This window comes from Nelumbo nucifera, chromosome 1, assembly GCF_055504915.1.
Source record: "Nelumbo nucifera cultivar China Antique chromosome 1, China Antique-T2T, whole genome shotgun sequence".
Lineage (NCBI taxonomy): Eukaryota > Viridiplantae > Streptophyta > Magnoliopsida > Proteales > Nelumbonaceae > Nelumbo > Nelumbo nucifera.
In genome coordinates, this window is record NC_142649.1 from 157,839,321 (window position 1) to 157,859,794 (window position 20,474).

General features: G+C 38.6%; 1 protein-coding gene across 2 annotated transcripts in view; it reads left to right on the top strand.

Annotated features, from left to right (window-relative positions):
• The first annotated feature begins 303 nt into the window (after positions 1-303).
• The window catches only part of LOC104602815 (COP1-interacting protein-like protein), a 28,419-nt gene continuing 8,248 nt past the window's right edge, over positions 304-20,474 (top strand). The window contains exons 1-9 of one of the 2 annotated variants that reach the window (XM_010266646.3): positions 304-443; positions 544-855; positions 1,917-2,096; positions 6,417-6,537; positions 6,622-6,661; positions 7,249-7,301; positions 7,381-7,436; positions 12,922-13,074; positions 13,215-13,453. In XM_010266646.3, coding sequence (XP_010264948.1) covers positions 797-855; positions 1,917-2,096; positions 6,417-6,537; positions 6,622-6,661; positions 7,249-7,301; positions 7,381-7,436; positions 12,922-13,074; positions 13,215-13,453 — 901 coding nt within the window. In that variant the 5' untranslated portion in view covers positions 304-443; positions 544-796. Of the gene's footprint in view, positions 444-535; positions 856-1,916; positions 2,097-6,416; positions 6,538-6,621; positions 6,662-7,248; positions 7,302-7,380; positions 7,437-12,921; positions 13,075-13,214; positions 13,454-20,474 lie in introns of those variants that run through there. The other variant, XM_088894927.1, reaches the window with a different exon arrangement.

A 20,474-nucleotide genomic window follows, 5' to 3' on the forward strand; every position in this document is an offset into this window, starting at 1 on the left:
ATCTCTACAGGGTAGGCTGGGCTTACATTGGCTCAGACTGTTGCGTCAACAATCCTCACGCGCAAGTTAGCGTGTACCACCACTGAAAACAGATTTGGCCAGTTCGTTATTTCCCAGAAAATAGTCATAAGTGCCACAACTTTTTACTCTCTTCTCTTCTGTGCTACTGTGCTGTCCTCGGGGTCTCAACGCAAAATATTCTTGTTCCAGGGCGTTTTTGGGTAATTCGATGAAAACACTATCCACGTTATTATCGTCCAAGGCCCAAGCTTTCTTAGCATATCCCCCTAACTGACCAAACTACCCTTCTTTCATTTCATATGAGTTCAACGACACGATATTTTTTGCGCCATTCCACGGCCTGGTCGGAAATCGGAATCCAACATATCCTACACCCTCTCTCCTCTCTCCTCTCTCTCATACACGCAGACCGTCAGTCAGAGGTCAGACAAACGATAATTTCCATTTTCTATTATTTTATTTATAGAGCAGCTTTTCCAAGCATTTTCTTCAACCTGGCTGGCTCTCTCTCTCTCTCTGCAGGGAACTCTGTAGGCCACTGGAGTAGCTCTTAACGCTCTTTTTTTTTTTCCCGAAAAATACAAAGAAAATACTTAATGTTTCGATCTGTTGAGTTGAAAAAATTGGGGATACGTTGAAAAATTTGTCAATTTTTTGGTCTGCTTTAGATGTTCTCGGATCTTCTTTTTGAGTTTTGAGGTCTTTTGGCTCGCTGCAAATCAAACCCTAGTGTTGAAGAAAAGTAGTGGGAGTTCTTTCTGTCGGTTTTGGAACAATGAAGTCTGGAACCCGGCTTGATTCTGCAGTTTTTCAGCTCACTCCTACTCGAACCAGGTGATTCCTTCGATCAAAGATTTACGGGACTTGTTTGATCTGTTAGTTCGTTGATCGCTCCCTGTCGTATCATGGAATGTTTAAGGCTTAACAGTCATGAGTTGTTTTGGTTCTGTTCTGTCACTTGCATGGAAAATGCCTTTCTTTTTTCATCTTATCGTTTGGACGGGTGATTTGATGTTTTCTTTAGAAACTTGATGTTTCCTGTGTATTAGAATCGCCAGCTTATAAGAATAGTTCTGCTTTTATTTATTTTATGAATTTAAAATTTTAAGATCTTGGATCTTACCTTTCAATATTCTTCTTCCTTGCTTTGTTGATTTCCACCCCTTCAAATTGCAGCACGTATATTGATATTGTAAAGGATGAATTTTCTCTTTAATCCGTCAGTCATTTTTGAGTTTAATTAGTGAGCGATGTATTTTTTGTAAGCTTGAATGTCTTTGCATTGGATGATTGGGTTCAGGTGGTCAGTATTTTCTATGCTTTTCATTTTTGATGTGATTTGTGTGTTCGCAATGCTTCTTGTTCATAAACGTCCTGATCAGGATTTAATTATTTACTTATTAACTTAAAGATAGAAAAAAATTCATTGGGTGTATTGTATTGTTGTGCCACAATTAGCTAGAGAACCAGTTGTCATTAGCATCAGCTAATGTGGGTTTTCGTGCATTTAGAGATCATGACTAAAGGGTTTAAATCTTATGGAGATTTTCAGTTCTAATTTAAATACTTATTATTTTAGTTTATTGACTGATGCATTCAGGTTTGAGGTCCCATCTGGTTGTTACATATTCAGATTCAGATATTTCTTGCAGAAACATTCATTGATCTTTTTGGCTTTCTCATTCTCCTCTTTAGAACTAATTTTGTAGTTAAATATTTGTGCTTTTTTTGCTTTTCCTCTAACCAATATGTTTTAGGATTAACTTGATTCTGCTTTTGCAATTGATGTTTCTCTGTGATGCCAATCTAATTTGAGGAACCGCTGTCAAATTCTGTTTTATTAACTTTGCAATTAAAATATAATGTTTTTCCCTTTTTTCCCCCTTTTTTACCAGGTGCGATTTGGTTATTACTGCAAATGGAAAGACAGAGAAAATTGCTTCAGGCTTGTTGAACCCTTTTCTTGCACACTTGAAAACAGCCCAAGAGCAGATTGCCAAGGGGGGTTATTCAATTATCCTTGAACCAGATCCAGGCAGTGATTTGACGTGGTTTACAAAGGGCACGGTGGAGAGGTTGTAATTTAATGATGTTCCTTTAGTTATTGCCTTTGGTTATGTTTTCTTCTTCCTACTTTTCCCATGGTGGCTTGTAGTTTCACTTGAGGCTTTGGCTCTACAAATTGGTGTAGCTGAGGACTACTTTCCAAATTCCAAGTACTAGGCCACTTTTCTGGGAAACTTGGCCAAGTTAAAGTCAAAACCTATACCTTTATGAATAACTTACTAATCTGGTTATTCATAAAAAAAAACTTACTAATCTGGTTTTCTAAACTATAAGTTTAGATATCAAACTTTAGGAGTTTGATCTTAGTAACCTAATCCATGTATATGGGCCACCCCTCTAGCTCCAATGTGTATTCCATACTTTCACACAATATCTTCTCTTCATGTTTTGGGTAAAAGATCACATTCTTTTTATCACCATCTTTTCTTTCCCTGCCTCAAAGACTGTATAGATGATGTGCGTCCATGTAACTCCTGCCTTCCCTTTAACAAAATGAAACTATTTTATAAATCTCACTTTAGATAAATAGATACTTTGGCAACGGTAATCGTAAGTTACATCCACCACCCAAGAATCGATGATTTTGTTAACTTCTGTTGTTGTCATATTAAAAGATGTGTCCACAAAATTGCTTGAATTTACTATTCACCAGCAATAAATGTGTATTTCCAAGTTCCAAGTCCTGAACTCTTTATTCTTCAACTTATCAAAAAAAAGGTTCTTTATTCTTCAACTTATTAAAATCTCATTTCATGTTTTTAATGGTTTTAATCTGGAAAAGGTTCAATTCCATCTAGAGAATTCCAGTGCTGTCAATAAGACCTGAAAAAAAACCCATGTTGCCATCATTCTTGTCTGTAAATATGATACTGCAGAATATTCTTACTAGTAGAGCTTGTGTTGGTGTTAGTTTGAGAAGCCTAGCTTTTGGTTTTTATACATCTCCTCAATTCCCCCCTCCTGATGTAGGACCAGCTCAGTTCTAGTCCTTAGAGAATGTTGAATGGTCTTCTTGATCAGAGTTTTATGACTGTCAATGGCTGTAATGGCTTCTTGAAGGAATAAGAGAGAAAATAGGGAGAGAAAGAAGAGAGAAAATACCCGGAATCACTCACAGGGTGCCTAGAATCACTCTAGGGCATGGGAATCACTCACCGTAGCTAGCATAAGCTGAAGAAAACTCAATATGATTAATTGCCTTTGTGTAAAACGTTCATACATTTTTATAGACTCTAATAATCGTAGGAGTCAAACTGTTAAACCATAGTTTTCAAGGCGCCAAGGCGAACCTATGCGACAGGGGAGCGCTTAGTCACCACGCCTAGGTGTCACTTAATGTCTAAAAGAAAAATAAAATAAAAATGGGATAAAACCCAATTTTTGCCTTTGAAATAGAAATACAGAAGGGCAGAGCCCCTATCTTTCTTCCAGAAAAAGAAATAGACCCCTATTTTTTGTTCCAGAGAGGAGGAGGAGGAAAGAAGGAAGGGGCGGAGCCCCTGTTTTTGTTCCAAAAAAAGAAAAAGAAGGGGCGGAACCTTTGTTTTTTGTTTCAGCAGCAGCAACAACAGCAGAAGAAGAAGAAGAGGGGGAGGAGGAGGGGCGGAGCCTCTGTTTTTGTTCCAAAACAAGAAAAAGAAGAAGGGGCAAAGCCCTTATTTTTTGTTCCAGAAGAAGAAGAAGAAGAAGGAGAGGAGAGGAGGAGGAAAAAAGAAGGGGCACAGCCCCTGTTTTTGTTCCAAAACAAGAAAATAAGAAGGGGCAAAACCCCTGTTTTTTGTTCCAAAAGAAGAAGAATGAAAACTCAAAAAGCATACCTCCTGTGATCGATTTGCCTTTCTTCTTCAAAGACATACAGTTTGGAACTTGACAAGGATATCTCTTGAGCTCGTCTTCGAATATCATATCTATATCTCTTAGAACTCACATTCGTATATTTTATCTATTATAAACCTTAAAAAGATAAGAAATTAATAAAAGATTATTATAATATTGAAAGAAATAAAAATAATGATTCGGTGCATCATGTCTATATTTATATTATAGACTTAAAATATAAAAAATATTAAATGTGAAAAAATTACAACATGTTATAGATACATCATATGGCGTTTGGGTGAGGTGAGACCCAAAAAGTGCCTACACGCCTAGGCGTCACCTTGACAACTATGTGTTAGACTCATAATAGTCTTAGGAGTCAAACTGTTAGACTCAATAATCCTATTAGGACTCAAACTAAGTTGTCATATCCTATTTCAATTCAAAGAAGACTCAATAACTCTAATCCTACTTATGCAATGACTCTGAAACTTTAAACATAAACAAACTATAACTAGACAATCAAACCCTATTATTGGACCCTAGTGAAAAATTATAAAATGGCAAAAATACCCTTGGTTTTTAATTCAGTCCAAATCCCAAGTACCACCACTATGCCATATCAGGACCTGTTGTAAGGCCTTCTTTCTAGAATAAGTCTTCAAGGGTGCTGATCGATTCCTATCACCTCCCCCATCAAGTATTGAGCACAATATCTCAGAAATTCTTTTGTAGAAACACTGGGTTTGTAGAATTTTTACTTGCATCTATGATGTTGTACAGTAAGTTTGTAACATTGACAAGAACCAATTGACCATAGATCCCTAATTCCCAAACCTTGTTTGGATCTGGGTAATCAAACTGATTAAATTGGCTTTATACTATTGATAAATAAAAGGGGGTTTAATAGTGAGTCTGGATCTGGGTAATCAAGATTCTAGAGTTTGAATCCTCAGCTCTTCTGGTTCCTTCTCTTGTGTCTCCCTTTTTGCTGGTCTCTCTCTCTCTGGTCTGTCCTTAGACCCTTCCTTTAGCTCTAGTTGTCCCGTTGAAGCCATTTGGCAAGGTTTGACACCACCTAGGATATGAGCTTTTTGTTGGGAGGTTTACCACAACAAAATCAATACTATTGGGACCTTGCAATGGAAAAGGCCTTCTTGGTGTCTATCTCTTCATGTTTTCCTGATGTGGAAAGCTAGTTGTGAGGAATCCTTTCACCTGCTATTCTCGTGCAACTTTGTATCTGCTATTTGGGAGCATTTTTCTCATTTTTGGGTGCAGGTGGTTGCCTCCCGATGATCTTAAACATTTGCTTGATGCTTCATTTTTCTTCCCCTCAAAAAAGAGAGGCAGAGTGTTGTGGAGGTGCCTTAGATTTGCCACATTATGGTGTGTGTGGGAGGGAAGGAATGCCCATACCTTCAACAATAAGGAAAATGATTGAAGTGGTGCATTTGGTTAAAACTCTGGAGCTCTTTGATTCCTTTTCGAATGATGACATTACAAGAAATTGGAAAGAAGTTGCTGAATCTGCCCCAAACAGGTTATTATTAGTACAAGTGCAGTGGAGCCCACCACAACCACTACAGTACAAGCCGGACTTTGATGGTTGCAATTTAGGTAACCCAGGTCCATCAGGTATAGGAGGGGTAATCAGAAACCATCTGGGGGATATTATGATTATGTACTTGGAAGATGTAAGTCTTGTATTTTTTTTTTTGTCATGGGGTGATCCCCCATCACCGACTTTGGATGTAATCTGTTTTTTATTAAATAAAATTTTCCTTTTTATTTATTACAAAAAATGATTATGTATTCGCCTATTTGGGTCCTTTCGGTGTTGGGGATTTAATCAGAGCAGAACTGAAGGCTGCTTTGGTGGGGCTGAAAAAGGCTAAAGTGATGAGGTACACACAATCTAATAGTTGAAGGAGACTCTAAGGTCAAACAGTTTGGTTGAAAAACAACGAGGAGGGACCATGGAGACATAGATATGAAATAAGAGAAGCTAAAGAGAGAATAAGGGAATTAGGAGGTGTCATATAGTGAACACCTGGAATGCTAATGGTCTTGCAGATGGGTGGCTAAACAGGGGTAATGTGAAACTCTATGTACTTGGGGATTATAGAACAGGAGGGGTGTTGTACTTGATAATATGTTCTGCTTGGTTGGTTAGAGGCTGACCATCCTATGTACACTCTCTGTCTTTCTAATCAATAAAATTTGTCATTGTTACTGATAAAAAAATGGAATAGGGAAATGGGATAGGCTTTGTTGAGCTTAGGCTATTGTCAGTGGGTCACTGTTGATCCCACCACATAATCTGATGATGTTGTGTGCTGAAACCAGCATTGAACTACCATTTCATCCAAGTTCAATAATAAAAAAGAATCTGCTTATTTTTTAGTTAAAAAGCATGACTTATTCTTGCTTTTGTACTATTAAATGGTAAAGTGTTAGCTTCTGAGCAAAGTGCATGATGTTTCTGGGTGGTGTGTTTTGTCTCTTAGGTTTGTTCGTTTTGTGAGCACTCCAGAGGTCCTGGAACGGGTTCACACCATAGAATCTGAGATTTCACAAATTGAAGAAGCTATTGCTATACAAAGCAATGACAATCTAGGACTCAGCACTGTAAGTGAATAAAAACATGGTATCATAATTGCTTGATAATTGTGTTTCATATTGGCCATTTTGAACTTTTTACTCCTCTGGCAGGTAGAAGACCATCAGATGAGATCCATGGAAAGCATTGAAGGTACTAAGAAGGGGAGAAGGATTAACGAAAATACTCATAATGGGCCATTTGCTGATTTACATTTTAGTTCTTTGTCATCGGCTTTTTTTTTTTTTTGGGGGGGGGGGGGGGGAGTACATGTGGTGTTCTGGCCCCCTAATGGGCAGGGTGCTACGTGTTAGTGGTGTTAGGGATGCATGTGCGGGCTCACTGGCATGGCATTCACTGTGCTTAGATCCTGCCCTTCCATGGGTTTGAACATGCACCTCTTCAAACAGAGGGATGCCAAATGACCAAATTGACTAGTGGGTCATTGGCTTTGTCATTAGGTTGATCCCTTCCCTAGCTTTCGACTTTTGAAATCTCTGAGAGATCAGTTGAAATTTGTTTGTCATCCTCTTACATTGTTATGTCTATATTGCCATTGTTTTGGTTTTACAATTGGAGGAAATTCTGCACTATTGTGTTATGGACTTCAATGACAAGGTCACTATTAAATTATGTTCTTTGGTTTTGGTTTTCTTTTTATTGACAGCCAAACATAACGTTCTCTGTAAATATTGATCATTACATTGTTGTTACTGGTCATGTATTATGGTTTTGGACAGGTCCCAAGCCTGTAGCTGATGCTGATTCAGAGAAGGCTATTATCCTTTACAAGGTAGTTCCACACTGTTTGATGCCATTGGATAAAAATTTTTGTTAACATTTTCTAAAGTTGAATGGTTTCCTTATGGCAGCCTGGGCAGCATCCACCTGAATCAAATGGATCCACCACACAGGAGGAAAATTCAAAGTAAATGCTGGTTCTACTATGAGTAACAAAATCATTTTTGCAAACTTTGTTTTTACTTGTATGTTTAGGGCTTATATAAGGGTGATTGCAGTCTTTCATCTTCTGATGGCTTCAGACCCTAGCATGATGAAATCTTTCATCTTTTTCCTGTAGCCCTAAACTATGAAAAGTGGAACTTTATTCAGATAATAACATGAAGTCAATAATGCAACTCTCTCTTGCTCTCCCTCCCTCCCCCTCATGTTGGAAAAAATGCCCTTAGTCTATGTCTATTCTCAGTCTTACTTCATATTCCATTCAATTGTAAATATGTGACTATTTATTGGGTTCATCAGGATTCTACCGTGTCTGGAACTGCATATCCATTTCTTTAAGTGGTTATCTCCATGCATTATATGTTTATAATTGTATAGCTAGATCCTGAGGATTTTGCATATAAAAAAGACTTATGTGATCATACTCTGGATTAGAAGAAACAGTACCATAGAAGCTTGGAAGAACACACTGTAAGGGAGATAAACAAGTTTGCATCAAAGTTGGGCACAACTTAGAAATGGATACCATTTTCAGCCAACAATTTAGTTGATGGATTGGCAAAAGCTGGAGAGAATAGAAATCAGTTGTACTGGGGTTTAACCCCTTAAAGGGAACTTGTAATATTGCTGTGGTGGCTAGCTGATGCTAACTGACTAACTGCTTTCTGTTCTTAATGGAGTTTTCTTCCACATGGGGGGCGAGGTAGATAATGTATGCCATCTCAATGGCAAATGATTCTCCGTGGACCATGATGGCCAAAGGGATGGTTATCTTATGCTCATTAACCCCATGTTAATGCACATTTTGTAGAACAGGAAAGAGAAAGCGCAGTCCTTTCTGCACCCTTTGTCAAAATGTGGCTGTCTTACATGAAGTGAGATTGTAGAAAAAATGGATCATTTTGGGGATAAATGGTGTAATTGGATAAGAGGATGCTTAAACTCTTGTCGTTATTCAGTGTTGGTGAATGGGGTGGTTAAGGACTTTTTTTCCAGCCAATAGAGGCTTAAGACAAGGGGATCCACTCTCCCCTTACCTCTTTACACTTGTTTCTGATGTCTTTAGTAGGATGATCTCTAAAGCAAATGAGGAGGGCCAAATAAAGGGATGGAGAATAGGGAGCAGAGGCATTCCAATAACTCACCTTTAGTTTGCCGATGATATTGTTATTTTCTGTGAAGGGAATGAGTTGAGCAAAGTGGAGAACCTTAAGATTTTAACAAGTACTTTTGAGAGGGTCTCCAACTTGAAGGTAAATTTTGATAAAAGTTGTGTGGCTGGAGTAAACATGGAGAATAGGGAGATTGAATCCATTGCAAAATGCTTAGGTTGCAATATTTTTTCTTGGCCTTTGACATACTTAGGGCTACCCTTAGGAGCCAACCCTAAAGAAAGTAGTTTCTGGGCCCCTATTGTGGAGAAATTTGATAAGTGCTTGGCGGCTTGGAAAAAGAATTACATTTCAATAGGGGATAGGCTGACTTTAATTAAGGCTACACTTGCCAACCTTCCAACTTACTTCCTTTCAGTGTTCAGGATTCCTCCAAGGGAGGCTAAGAAACTAGAGAAGAGAATGAGGGACTTTCTATGGGAACCAGGAGAGGTGAAAAAGGATCACTTGATCAGATGGGAGATAGTTAACAAACCAAAGGAAGAAGGGGGTTTAGGGATAGGGAGCATAGTGCTGAAGAATGTAGCCCTTCTAGGGAAGTGGCTATGGAGATGGCCCTGAGAGAGAGAGAGAGATTATGGCATGAGGTGGTGGCAAGCATTCATGGTTGGGATTCTGGGATATCTCACCGAGCTACCCTTACTACACCTTGGAAGGCTATACATGGTATTCTCCCTCGCTTCCTCAGATTCATCAGGTATGATGCTTGTTCTGGTAATGCTATTCTGTTCTGGGAGGATATTTGGGTGGGTACTCAACCCCTCAAAGATTGTTTCCCCTCGCTCTATTCCCTTTCCCTTCACAAACATGAGCCAATTGCAACTTTTCTCCCGAGCCCGTTAAACCCCTTATCTTTAAACTGGGACTTTGGGTTTCGTAGAGTGTCAAGGGATGGTGAGTCAAGTTGTGTTATTGAGCTAATTCATTTACTAGAATTCGTTTGCTTGGACCCATTTCTTCTGATCAAAGGGTTTGGACTCCTCTTCCAAAAGGTACTTTTACTTGCTCTTCTTTTCTAAAATCCTTCAGTTCTAACCCCATTTCCCAAGGATTCCCTGTCAAAGATGTTTGGGCGCGACCTATTCCCCCAAAAATTGTTGTATTCTACTAGGAAGTCTTCTATGGGAAAATCAATACTTTGTAAAACTTACAGAAAAAGAGACCCTCTCTTTGTCTTTCCCCAAATTGGTGTTCCTTGTGTAAGGCCGAGAATGAGGACTGTTTCCATTTGCTGATTTCTTGTTCCTTTGCTACAGTTATATGGAGGTGGAGCCTTTGTTTATTTGGAAGTAGGTAGTCTATGCCTTCTAATTTAAGCTCGTTATTCAACCCATCTGTCTTTGTTTGGCACACTAGAAGAGGTAAGGTCATGTGGAAATGTGTCAGGGCAGTCACTCTGTGGATTCTTTGGGAGGAAAGGAATGCAATAATTTTCTTAGAGAAGGAAAGAGGGTTAGATGAAATGAAGGATTGTATCCTAACAAGAGCAATCCATTGGCTGAAAACTATGGATATTTTTGATGACTTCTCCTTTGATGACTTGTGGAGGAATTGGCTAGTAATAGCTAACACTTCAACAAAGAAGGATAGAATTCTGTCAGAATGGGTTCCGCCTTTGGAAGGTGTCATCAAGCTGAACTTTGATGGAAGCAGCCAAGGCAACCCCGGGCCTTCAGGTATTGGGGGTACCTTGAGAAATAAGGACAGCAACATAATTTCCCTATTCTCAGGACCAGCGGGAGTGGGGGATTCCACAGGGGCAGAAATCCTTGCTGCAGTACAAAGAATTCAGATCGCCAACCAGCTTGGGGTGGAGCATCTCCTAGTTGAAGGGTACTCTCAGGTGGTAACAAGGTGGCTCCTAAACTTGGATACCACCATTTGGGGCTACAAAGATCTCATAAAAAAGGTAAAGTGGTTAACCAACAATATGAGAGTTGAGGTAAAATGGGTTGGTAGGTCTGCTAATTCTTTGACTGATGCTTTAGCCAAACAGGGGGTTTCTAGGGAAGATCTTTTTTGTGCTTCTTTGTAAGTTGTTATTAATTTGGAAATCTATACTTAACTAGCCCGAAGAGGTTGCAACTTGTGCCTTTCCTTGGGGACTTTGTACTATTGTCTATGGCTGATTAATAAAATTATTTCAATTATAAAAAAAAGGATCATTTTGGTCTGCCATTTGTGAGCTGCCATGCCATTACTTGGTAAAATGGTAAAATCTCAGGCTGGCAAGTGTGAAAATGTGGACTTGAGTCTTAGAGTGACCACTTCATGCAAAAAATGCCAAAGGTTAGGACTGTATGCAAGGTCCAAAGTATCAATACGTATTGGCCCATATCGACCGATACGTATTGAATCAGGAGCTTCCCGATACGCTCCTACAGAGGGTGTATCGGGGTTTTGGCCGGTTCAGGGGGTGGATGAACCTTAAATCGGCCCATCAGAACCAGATTTAAAAAAAAAAAAACTACCGATACAGCCCTATACACCTCTACTAGCATATCGGGTGTATCGATATTTTGAACCTTGACTGTATCCAGTTTACCCCTCCCAAGAACCTGGATAACTGGGACCAACATTGGGTTTTTTATCTTAGCTGCCATGCGTAAAATAGGTATAGTAACAACATTTGAATACCTGAGCCACTTTTTTAAGGTACTAGTAAATGACTTGGACAAGTATGTGGCAATTATAATTTATACCTGTGTGTTTTGTTTGGGATCCACTATCCATGTGGTAAGTTCAGAAGCATTTAGGCTGTATTTTTAACTAGTGCTATGCATCTTCATTCTTCTTAATATAAAAGATTTTTATTAAAAATAAAGAAAAATGAGATTCTTCTTAATATAAAAGATTTCGTGTTTGGGAGGCTTACGCCTCTTACTTCTAGGTAGTGGAATGCTTTGTGTCACACCTCTGCGTTTTAAAACATCGGTTTACATAAAAAATTCCATTTTTAGTATTAAATGCTAGTACCATTGTCACTTCTTCATGAAGCGCCAAATTTGATGTTTCTATTATAAATGCATACACCAATCCAATGCATGCATTTTTTAGTGGAAGTAGTTATTTGATGTGATGTTACAAGATAATTTCTCAAAAATTTGTATTGATAAACCCCAAACGTTTCTAGTAGAAACAGAAATGATACCAAAGACAACCTAAATTATCTTTGGTTTGTGTTTAAACAACACATTCTATCTAGAAAAATGGGACCCACACCAAGTTAATTGTATTTTGTTTAGGCTTTTTTTTTAATCTTTTTTGGGTTGGGTTTTTTATTTGAGATAGGAAAGTAAAATAGATTTGATCTATGATTGAATTTTATGAGATTTTTTATTTTTTTGATAAGTAGCTAATTTTTTAATTTGAACTTAGAAACAACACTGTTTGCTAGAGTGGTACCAATGCCAGTCTGTGTATTTTTATTTTGAATTAATTAAAACTTATTTAGCTCCTTTTGTGAGTGGGAGGCATAGCCACGTGTTTGAAGGAGAAGATTCCTGAGGGTTTTGCTTTAAAAATAGGCATAGTTAATGACCCTGCCTACAAGGGGCGATTATATGCTTTGTTGTTTTTTTTTTGGAATCCAGTATCCACATGGTAAGTCTTGATCCAAGACTGGTGCTTTTTTTTTCTTTTATTTAGGAGACTAATTTGGGCTTGATTTGTAATTATAGAACATGCTTTATCTAAAAGAATAGGACCTGCATCAATGTAACCTTTTCAAAGCCTTTGTTTTGGGTTCTTTATCTGAGTTAGGAAACTAAATTAGATTTGATTTGTGATTAAGGGATATGTACTTACTTTCTAATCCAAATTAGGCAATACATGATTCTAAAGTTAGAGTGGAATCATGCTACTCTACATATATTTTTGTTTTGATTGTTCTTTTTTTTTTGTTTTTGATCAGTAAAAGAGAATTTCATTAAGATGAGAAAAGAATACAGGTTATGAATTACAGATTATGAGTAGCCTCGGATACCCCACTAAAACTTAAGATGCCACCTATCACTTTTGTTTTTTCATCCTTCCGGCCGAGCCCAAAAACACTTATCCCTGTTTTCCCCTTGTTTTGAACTGAAATTTATTTAGCCACTTTTTCTGACTGTTTCTGGGTGAGAGGACTAGCCATGTCTTTTCCATCAGGCTTTGATATGCTACTCCTGAACTCTGTCTGCTATGTATATGAATTTGTTTGCTCATTATAATGACTCAACAACATTCAACATTCAACATTCTGAGGAGGTTTATCCTATTTGATTTATATTTCATCAGAGTTCAGCTCCTAAGAGTGCTGGAGACACGCAAATCTGTGCTGCAGAAAGAACAAGGAATGGCCTTTGCTCGAGCTGTTGCTGCAGGTTTTGACATGGATCACATGGCACCTTTGATATCATTTGCTGAACTCTTTGGGGCTTCACGCTTGATGTGAGCATTATTTGATTACATTAGCCCTTTCTTTGGGATATTTGTAATGTAGGCTTCATTTGTTTAGCTGACTGGCAACTGGTGGCAATCTTTTTTTAGGAAATTTGTTATTATTGATATTTTTAATTTTTCTTGTGCAGGGAGGCATGCATAAGGTTTATGGACTTGTGGAAGGCAAAGCATGAAACTGGGCAATGGCTTGAAATTGAAGCAACTGAAGCAATGTCTAGCCGATCAGACCTCTCTTGCATGAATGCTTCAGGCATTATGCTTTCCAGTGAGATTCATAAACAAAAGGAGCCCAAGGATGCATGGTCTGAATCCCATGGTGAAGCAAGCATAGAAAATAATGCAAAAGCAAGTAATGGAAGCACTGCAGGTACAAACTTGGTTAATAACATAGTTAAATTTCAGATAAAGGTAGTAAAAATATTATTTTCTTCCTCCCAAAGGGAAACAAATGCTACACTTCACAGTTGGTATTTGATAAGAAGATCAACAACTTTTCTGAGGTAGTGAACAGTAATTTAGCAACCTTAGTTATCATGTTCAAATTTCAAAAAGGAAACTATCAATCAGAGAAAAAAGGGTGAAGTTGGAACAGTGTGCATAAGGTTTTAACTCACAACTTCATACATGAAGAGTATCTCTATTTCAATAGAGATACTGAAATAGAAATAGATTGAAAAGAGTATCTCTATTTCAATCAATTATAAAAAAAAAAGAGTATCTCTATTTCAATGAGAGTCCATTTGAGTAAAAAAAAATTGTAGCCTTACCCTAAACCAGTTTCTGGAAAAGAATGTTGAAGGAAACTGGGGTTGCTATTTTGTTCTCATTTTCTTGGTAATTATTAACTCTATTGGTGAAAAAGAAGACAATATTGATTACCAGCAGCAGCTTATCTTCTCAAAAATCATAATAGAAGACAAGATTAGATGTAGAATATGCTAAAAGTAGAAGGATAGAACATAAGTACAAGCTACCTAAAAAAGGGAGAAATCCCCTCCCCCTCCCAGAAAAGAACACTCTGATCTCCCAACTCCTCTTGCTAATGAGTTTTCTCATCTATGCATCCAATTGATCAAGAATATCTCTCTGGATGCTGAAGATCTAGCCTCTCTAATGTGATGGTGGATGTGGTATGGCCCCTTGATGCACTCTTCCAACCATCTGACAGCAACAACATTTCAACCACCCTCCACTTCTACACGAGACAAACACAAGGAAGATATTCATCAAAGCCCCTGAAGCAATGGTAATGATTCCATGAATCAAGACTCCATTGCACTGGGTCGAGAAAATATCAATATAATCTCTCTTGCTCACCAAAAGTTCCTCTTATCCTATATGCTTCTGGGTTATTGTTTTGTTTTCTAGAATATATTTGTTTTAATGGTTCAGACCAGTCCTGTTTTGAGAGAGAGAGAGAGAGTACAAGGTCAAATATGCCCCTACTTAAGTATGGGACAAGTGAACTAAAAAAGTTAAAACAGAATTGCCACATAAAAGTCAACTCTAACACTCCCCCTCAAGTTGGAGAATATATGCCATATAATCTCAGCTTGTTACATATATAGTTCACTCTCCCTGAAATCAAACATTTTGTAAACAAATCTGCCCATTGATCACCTAAACTCACGTGTTCTGTGCTTCTCTCCAGTAAGGACTTTCTCCCTCACAAAATGGCAATCAACCTCTATGTGTTTTGTTCTTTCATGGAAAACTGAATTAGATGAGATGTGGATTGCAGCTTGGTTGTCACAGTACAATCTCATAGGTTTGCATTGAGAATCCAACATCTTGTAGAAGATTTTTCAGCCATACTAACTCACATGTAGTGTGTGCCATGGTCTTGTATTCAGCTTCAGCACTGCTCCTTGCCACAATAGTCTGCTTCTTACTCTTCCATGTCACTAGATTTCCTCCAAGAAAAGTGCAATAACCTTTAGTAGATTTCTTGTCAAACACCGAGCCTGTCCAATTTGCATCTGTATACCCAACTATCTCAAATCTTCCTTCTGGTTTCTACAATAACCCACGACCTGGAGCTCCCTTCAGGTACCGTACAATTCTAAGAATTGCATCCCATTGAGGTACTCAGGGATTTTGCATAAATTGGCTCACCACACTAACAACACAGGAGATGTCTGGTCTTGTAATGGTTAAGTAGTTCAACTTCCCCACTAACCGTTTATATCTTCCAGGGTCATCAAATATTTCACTTGCATCACTGTTCAACTTAGCATTTGGTTCCATGGGTGTTTTAGCTGGTTTCGCACCTAACAGTCTCGTTTCATCCAACAGATTAAGAACATATTTTCTTTGGCACAAGTTTACACCTTGTTTTGACCTGACAACTTCTATACCCAAGAAATGCTTCAATCTCCCAAGATCTCTTGTTTGAAAATGGTCTTGCAGAAAAGCCTTTAGTTTGTCAATCCCTAATCTGTCATTGCCAGTTATGACTATATCATCCACATAAACTACTAATAAAATCTTTCTGGCTTTAGAATCATAGCTGAACACCGAGTGGTCAACTTGACATTATTTTATTCGAAATTTTTTCACTACTTCACTAAATTTCCCAAACCAAGCACGAGGAGATTGTTTCAGCCCATAAGTTGCCTTTTTTAGTTTACACACCTTACCTTCCTCTCCTTGAGCAACAAACTCTGGTGGTTGCTCCATATATACCTCCTCCACAAGGTCACCATGGAGGAAGGAATTTTTAATGTCAAGCTGAAGCAAAGCTCCTCCTCCATTGCTTGACGCCACCCGGGTGAAGTAAGGGCCTCCTGGACATCCTTGGGTATAGATATAGAGGACAACAGAGAAACAAACTGGTGATGTGAAGTGGAAAGGTGAGAGGCAGAAATATAATTGGAAATGGGATGTAGGGTACAACTACGTTTACCTTTTCGTAAAACAATGAGAAGATAAAGTTCAGAAGGTTCTGGGACAGAAGCAACAACATGATCCACGGACAAGGTAGAAGCCGGAGGAGGTGTCGATGTCTGTTGATGAGTATTCACGTGCCGGATCGGTGGTCGTTCAGTAGGAACTTGCACTAGAGGAGGTGAAGGTTAAGACATAACAGGGACAACCAGAACGGGATCACCAACTGGAAGAGGAAGAGGGATCAATGGTGGAGAGGACGGTACATAAGGCCCCAAGAAGAACAGTACGCACCCAAAGAAGGTGATATCAGGGCAGACAAATGACTTCCAAGTGATAAGATTGTAAAACTTATACCCTTTTTGGGTCCAAGAATAGCCAAGAAAGACACTTAATAGAGCGTGCATCCAACTTGTCTAAACCGGGACTCAAATTGTGAACAAAGCACACACACCCAAAGACCCAGGGAGTTAATGAGAAGGGAGACAAAGTGGGGAACAAAATAGAAAAGGGAAACCGACCGTGAAAGATGAAGGAGGGCATCCAATTAATAAGGAAACAAGCAGTAAGCACAACGTCACTCCAAAAATGTTTGGGAACATTCATATGATGAAGAATAGATCGAGCAATTTCAAGAAGATGATGATTCTTTCGTTCAGCCACCCCATTTTGTTGAGGGGTGGATGCACACGAAGTCTGATGAATGATGCCATGTTGTTCCAAATATTGTTGAAAGGAAGTAAGAAAGTATTCACGACCATTATCTGAATGAAGAACTTTTATTGGAACACCAAATTTTATACGTATTTCAGCATGAAATTTTTGAAAAATAGAAAATAATTCACTCATTTCTTTCATTAAATAAATCCATGTCATCCTTGAACAATCATCAATAAAAATGACAAAATACTTGTAACCATTATTGGACTCAATTTTAATCGGACCCCAAACATATGAATGGATTAAAGCAAAATGACTCAACATACGACTATCAACCTTAGGACTGAAGGAAACTTGACGATATTTCCCATACTGACACAACTCCCACTATAAAGAAGACAAATGACTCAAAGAAGGAACCAGTAGCTTGAGTGCCTTGAGAGATGGATGTCCCAACTGACAATGCCATTGGAGAGGAGTTAAGGGAGCTTGAAGTGCAACTGAAGTCTGAAGATCCACCACCATCAAGACAATACAATCCACTGGCCTCATGCCCTCCGCCAATCTTCTTCCTCATCTTGAGATCCTGAAAAACACAAGATGAAGGGTAAAATGTAATAGAGTAATTAAGGGCCTTAGTTAATTTACTAACTGACATGAGGTTGAATGGAAGTTTAGGCACATATAGAATAGATGATAAAGAAAGAGATGCAGTGTCAACATTACCAACACCACAAATAGGGGAAGAAGAACCATTGGTCAAGGTAACAGTTTGTGACGTGGAAGTTTCAGAGAGGGAAGAAAATACACCTGGAGTCCCAGTCATGTGATCAGAGGCTCCAGAATCAATAATCCAGTGAGAAGGTTTGGATGCTAGATAGGCCATATCTGAGTGTGCAAGAGTGGCAGTGGTATGTTGTGAAGGGGGCCTAAAGGAACCTCTCATACTCATCTCGTGGTATACTCATCATCTCCTTCCTGGAAGCAGATGTAGACATGGAAGGTGTTTGATCTGTCTGTTGGTTATCACTCACATCACCCCCACTAGCAACCACATGATTAGCCCATGTAGATCATAACAGAAATTAACTGGATGTTCTTCCCTACCACAATGTGTACACTTCCTAGTAGTGTTGCCTCTTCCTTTACCAAGACCTCCCCTTGAGTCACGACCTCCACTTCCACCACCACGACCTCCTCGAAATCCATGCCCTCCCCCTCTATTACCATGTCCACCTCCTCTCGCTACAACGAATACTGATCTGTTAGATGTGGTATTCTTTGTGGGTCCCAATAAAATCCCATGAAGTCGAGCAAATACTTCCTCGAGTGTAAAAAGGGCAAAACTTCCTAATATTTGTGCTCTAACTGGTTCATACTCTGATATCAGCACCTCTAATAACCTAGTTACATCCAGTTGCTCCCTTTGTTGTTGCTGAATTTTAACATCTGGAGTTAGGGGATGATAAACATTGAGTTCATTTCTGAGGTTTCTCATACTGGCATAATACTCTTCTAGGGTTTGATTTCCTTGTTGCAAATTGAAATACTCTTGATAGAGCTGATATACTCTCGTAGTATTATCCTGTCCAGAATAAAGTTTCTTGGCATGTTCCCATATTTCCTTGGTTGTATCTAAGGACATAAAGTTGACACTTATCTTGGGTTCCATACTGTTCCACAACCATGTCATGATTTGGGTATCTTCTTGTTCCTAATCATCAAACCTTGGAGATTCAGCTAATGGTTTATCTTCCTTCACATGTTTCACTTTCCTCTTCGCCTTGAGAAAAACTTCCACTGACTTGGCCCATGGCACATAATTTTCACTATTAAGCTTAATTGATGTCATCTGCACACCTAGATAGTCTGAGGGGATCATCACACCAGATTTCTGATCACTACCACCATCTCCAGTTGCTGCCATCGTGTTCCCCAATACAATTTCTAATTCTGAATCATCAACCACTAAAAGAATTCTGCTGTCAAGTCAACACTACAGCAGTCTCCACATCACTTACAGCAATCTCTCAACCAGTCAACAAAAAAGAGCTTGATGTAAACCACCACACATTCGGCCACTCTTTCAGGCCCTAATTTTTTTTTTCTTCACACCACTACTGATAACCTACCACCATGACTGTTACTCAAACAACCACCAAGAATCCTCTTGAAACTGCTCAACAGAGAGTCTGGAGCACCACAAACACCACCACACAACCACTAGGGCTGTCACTTATGGTGACAGCAGTGTTAGAACTATTAACCTAGGGCTGCTGCACCTTTCTAATACCTGTAATGAAGATTGCGGCAGTCCTGGATTAACAAAAAAAACTTGCTGTAGCCACCTACCTGTACACCTTAGATCGTGCAGCCCAAAAAATAAGAAAAGAAGAACAAGATTAGATCGCAGATCCAGATACTTGAAGCCACGGCCTTCTCCTTTATTTAGTGCTCTGATACCATGTTTTAATGATTCAGACCAGTCCTGTTCTGAGAGAGAGAGAAAGGAGAAGAAGAAGAAGAAGCTGTCGAACTAGAGAGATTAACCCTACTAGTCGACCATAATCTCTATTATAATATAATTAGAGTAAAAGGTCAAGAAGAAGAAGAAGTTGTCGAACTAGAGAGATTATCCCTACTAGTCAACCATAATCTCTTACAATATAATTAGAGTAAAAGGTCAAATATGCCCCTACTTAAGTATGGGACAAGTGAACTAAAAAAGTTAAAACAGAATTGCCACATCATCACATAACTTAAAACATAATGAAAAGACTAATCTACCCTTACTCGACCAACTAACAATGTTAATATGTCCTATGCATTTCTTTGCTTGTTGGAAGGAAAACAAAAAACTGTATTGACCATTTTTACCAAATTAGAAATGATCAAGAAATTCTTCACTGTACTTTGTAGTTTCTCAAGATCTCAGAGCTTTGCTAGTTGCCTACCTGCCTGGTGTAGAGGTCTTGCAGTAGTTCAAAGGGGGGGGGGGGGAGTTTCCAATTAGCATAGGCCAAAAAAACCAGTTTATAATTTCCTTTATGTTAGAGTTCTCAAATATATACAATTTTTTTGCCAGTTTTATCAGTAACAATCATACACAAAGTAATTGTGCCAAACACCAGTTTTGCTAGGCCCACCCTTGCAAATGAACTCATTTCAATAGGCTAGTTCCTGTCGCAGGTCTGTGTATCCAATAGAAGGTTTCTCTTAGTTCCATTGCCAGTTGTGTGACCTCCCTCATGATATAGCTATATGTTCGGGCACCGATTGCTTATTTTTTTATACCAGCCTGCTGCTTGCCACTATCTTTTGAGTCCTAGACTGCTATATTTCTGTAGTTTAGGGATGATTACACAACTTCTGTCCTTGCAATTGACCTAGTTCAACCCATTTAGAGTCACCATGTCATATGGGTCAACAGAATAATGTCATGATTTTTTTTTCTCCTTTTTGGTCAGTAACAAACTAACGGTCAAAACTTTTATTAAGTGTTGTAAAAGAATGATGTGCAAGAGTTGGTTTCATGCTTAATACCCCTTTGATAGGCTAGCCCCTGCTACATATCATCCTTATTCCATTTCAAATGGTGTTTATTACATTCTTCTTTCCTCAGAGGCAATCCCCCAATATAAGCATGGTTCTGTTTACTCCCTCTTTTGCGAAAGTATCAGTGATGCTATTAGTTGGTTTGTGTTTCTACTTACATTGCAGCTCTTATCTCCTCAAAACTCTGATAGATTTTTTGCTTCCCTCAAGATATATCTGTATTTCTTTGTTTTCTTTACAGTGAAATAAAGTATTTAAAGAAAAGAAAAATACAAGCAATGTACAAG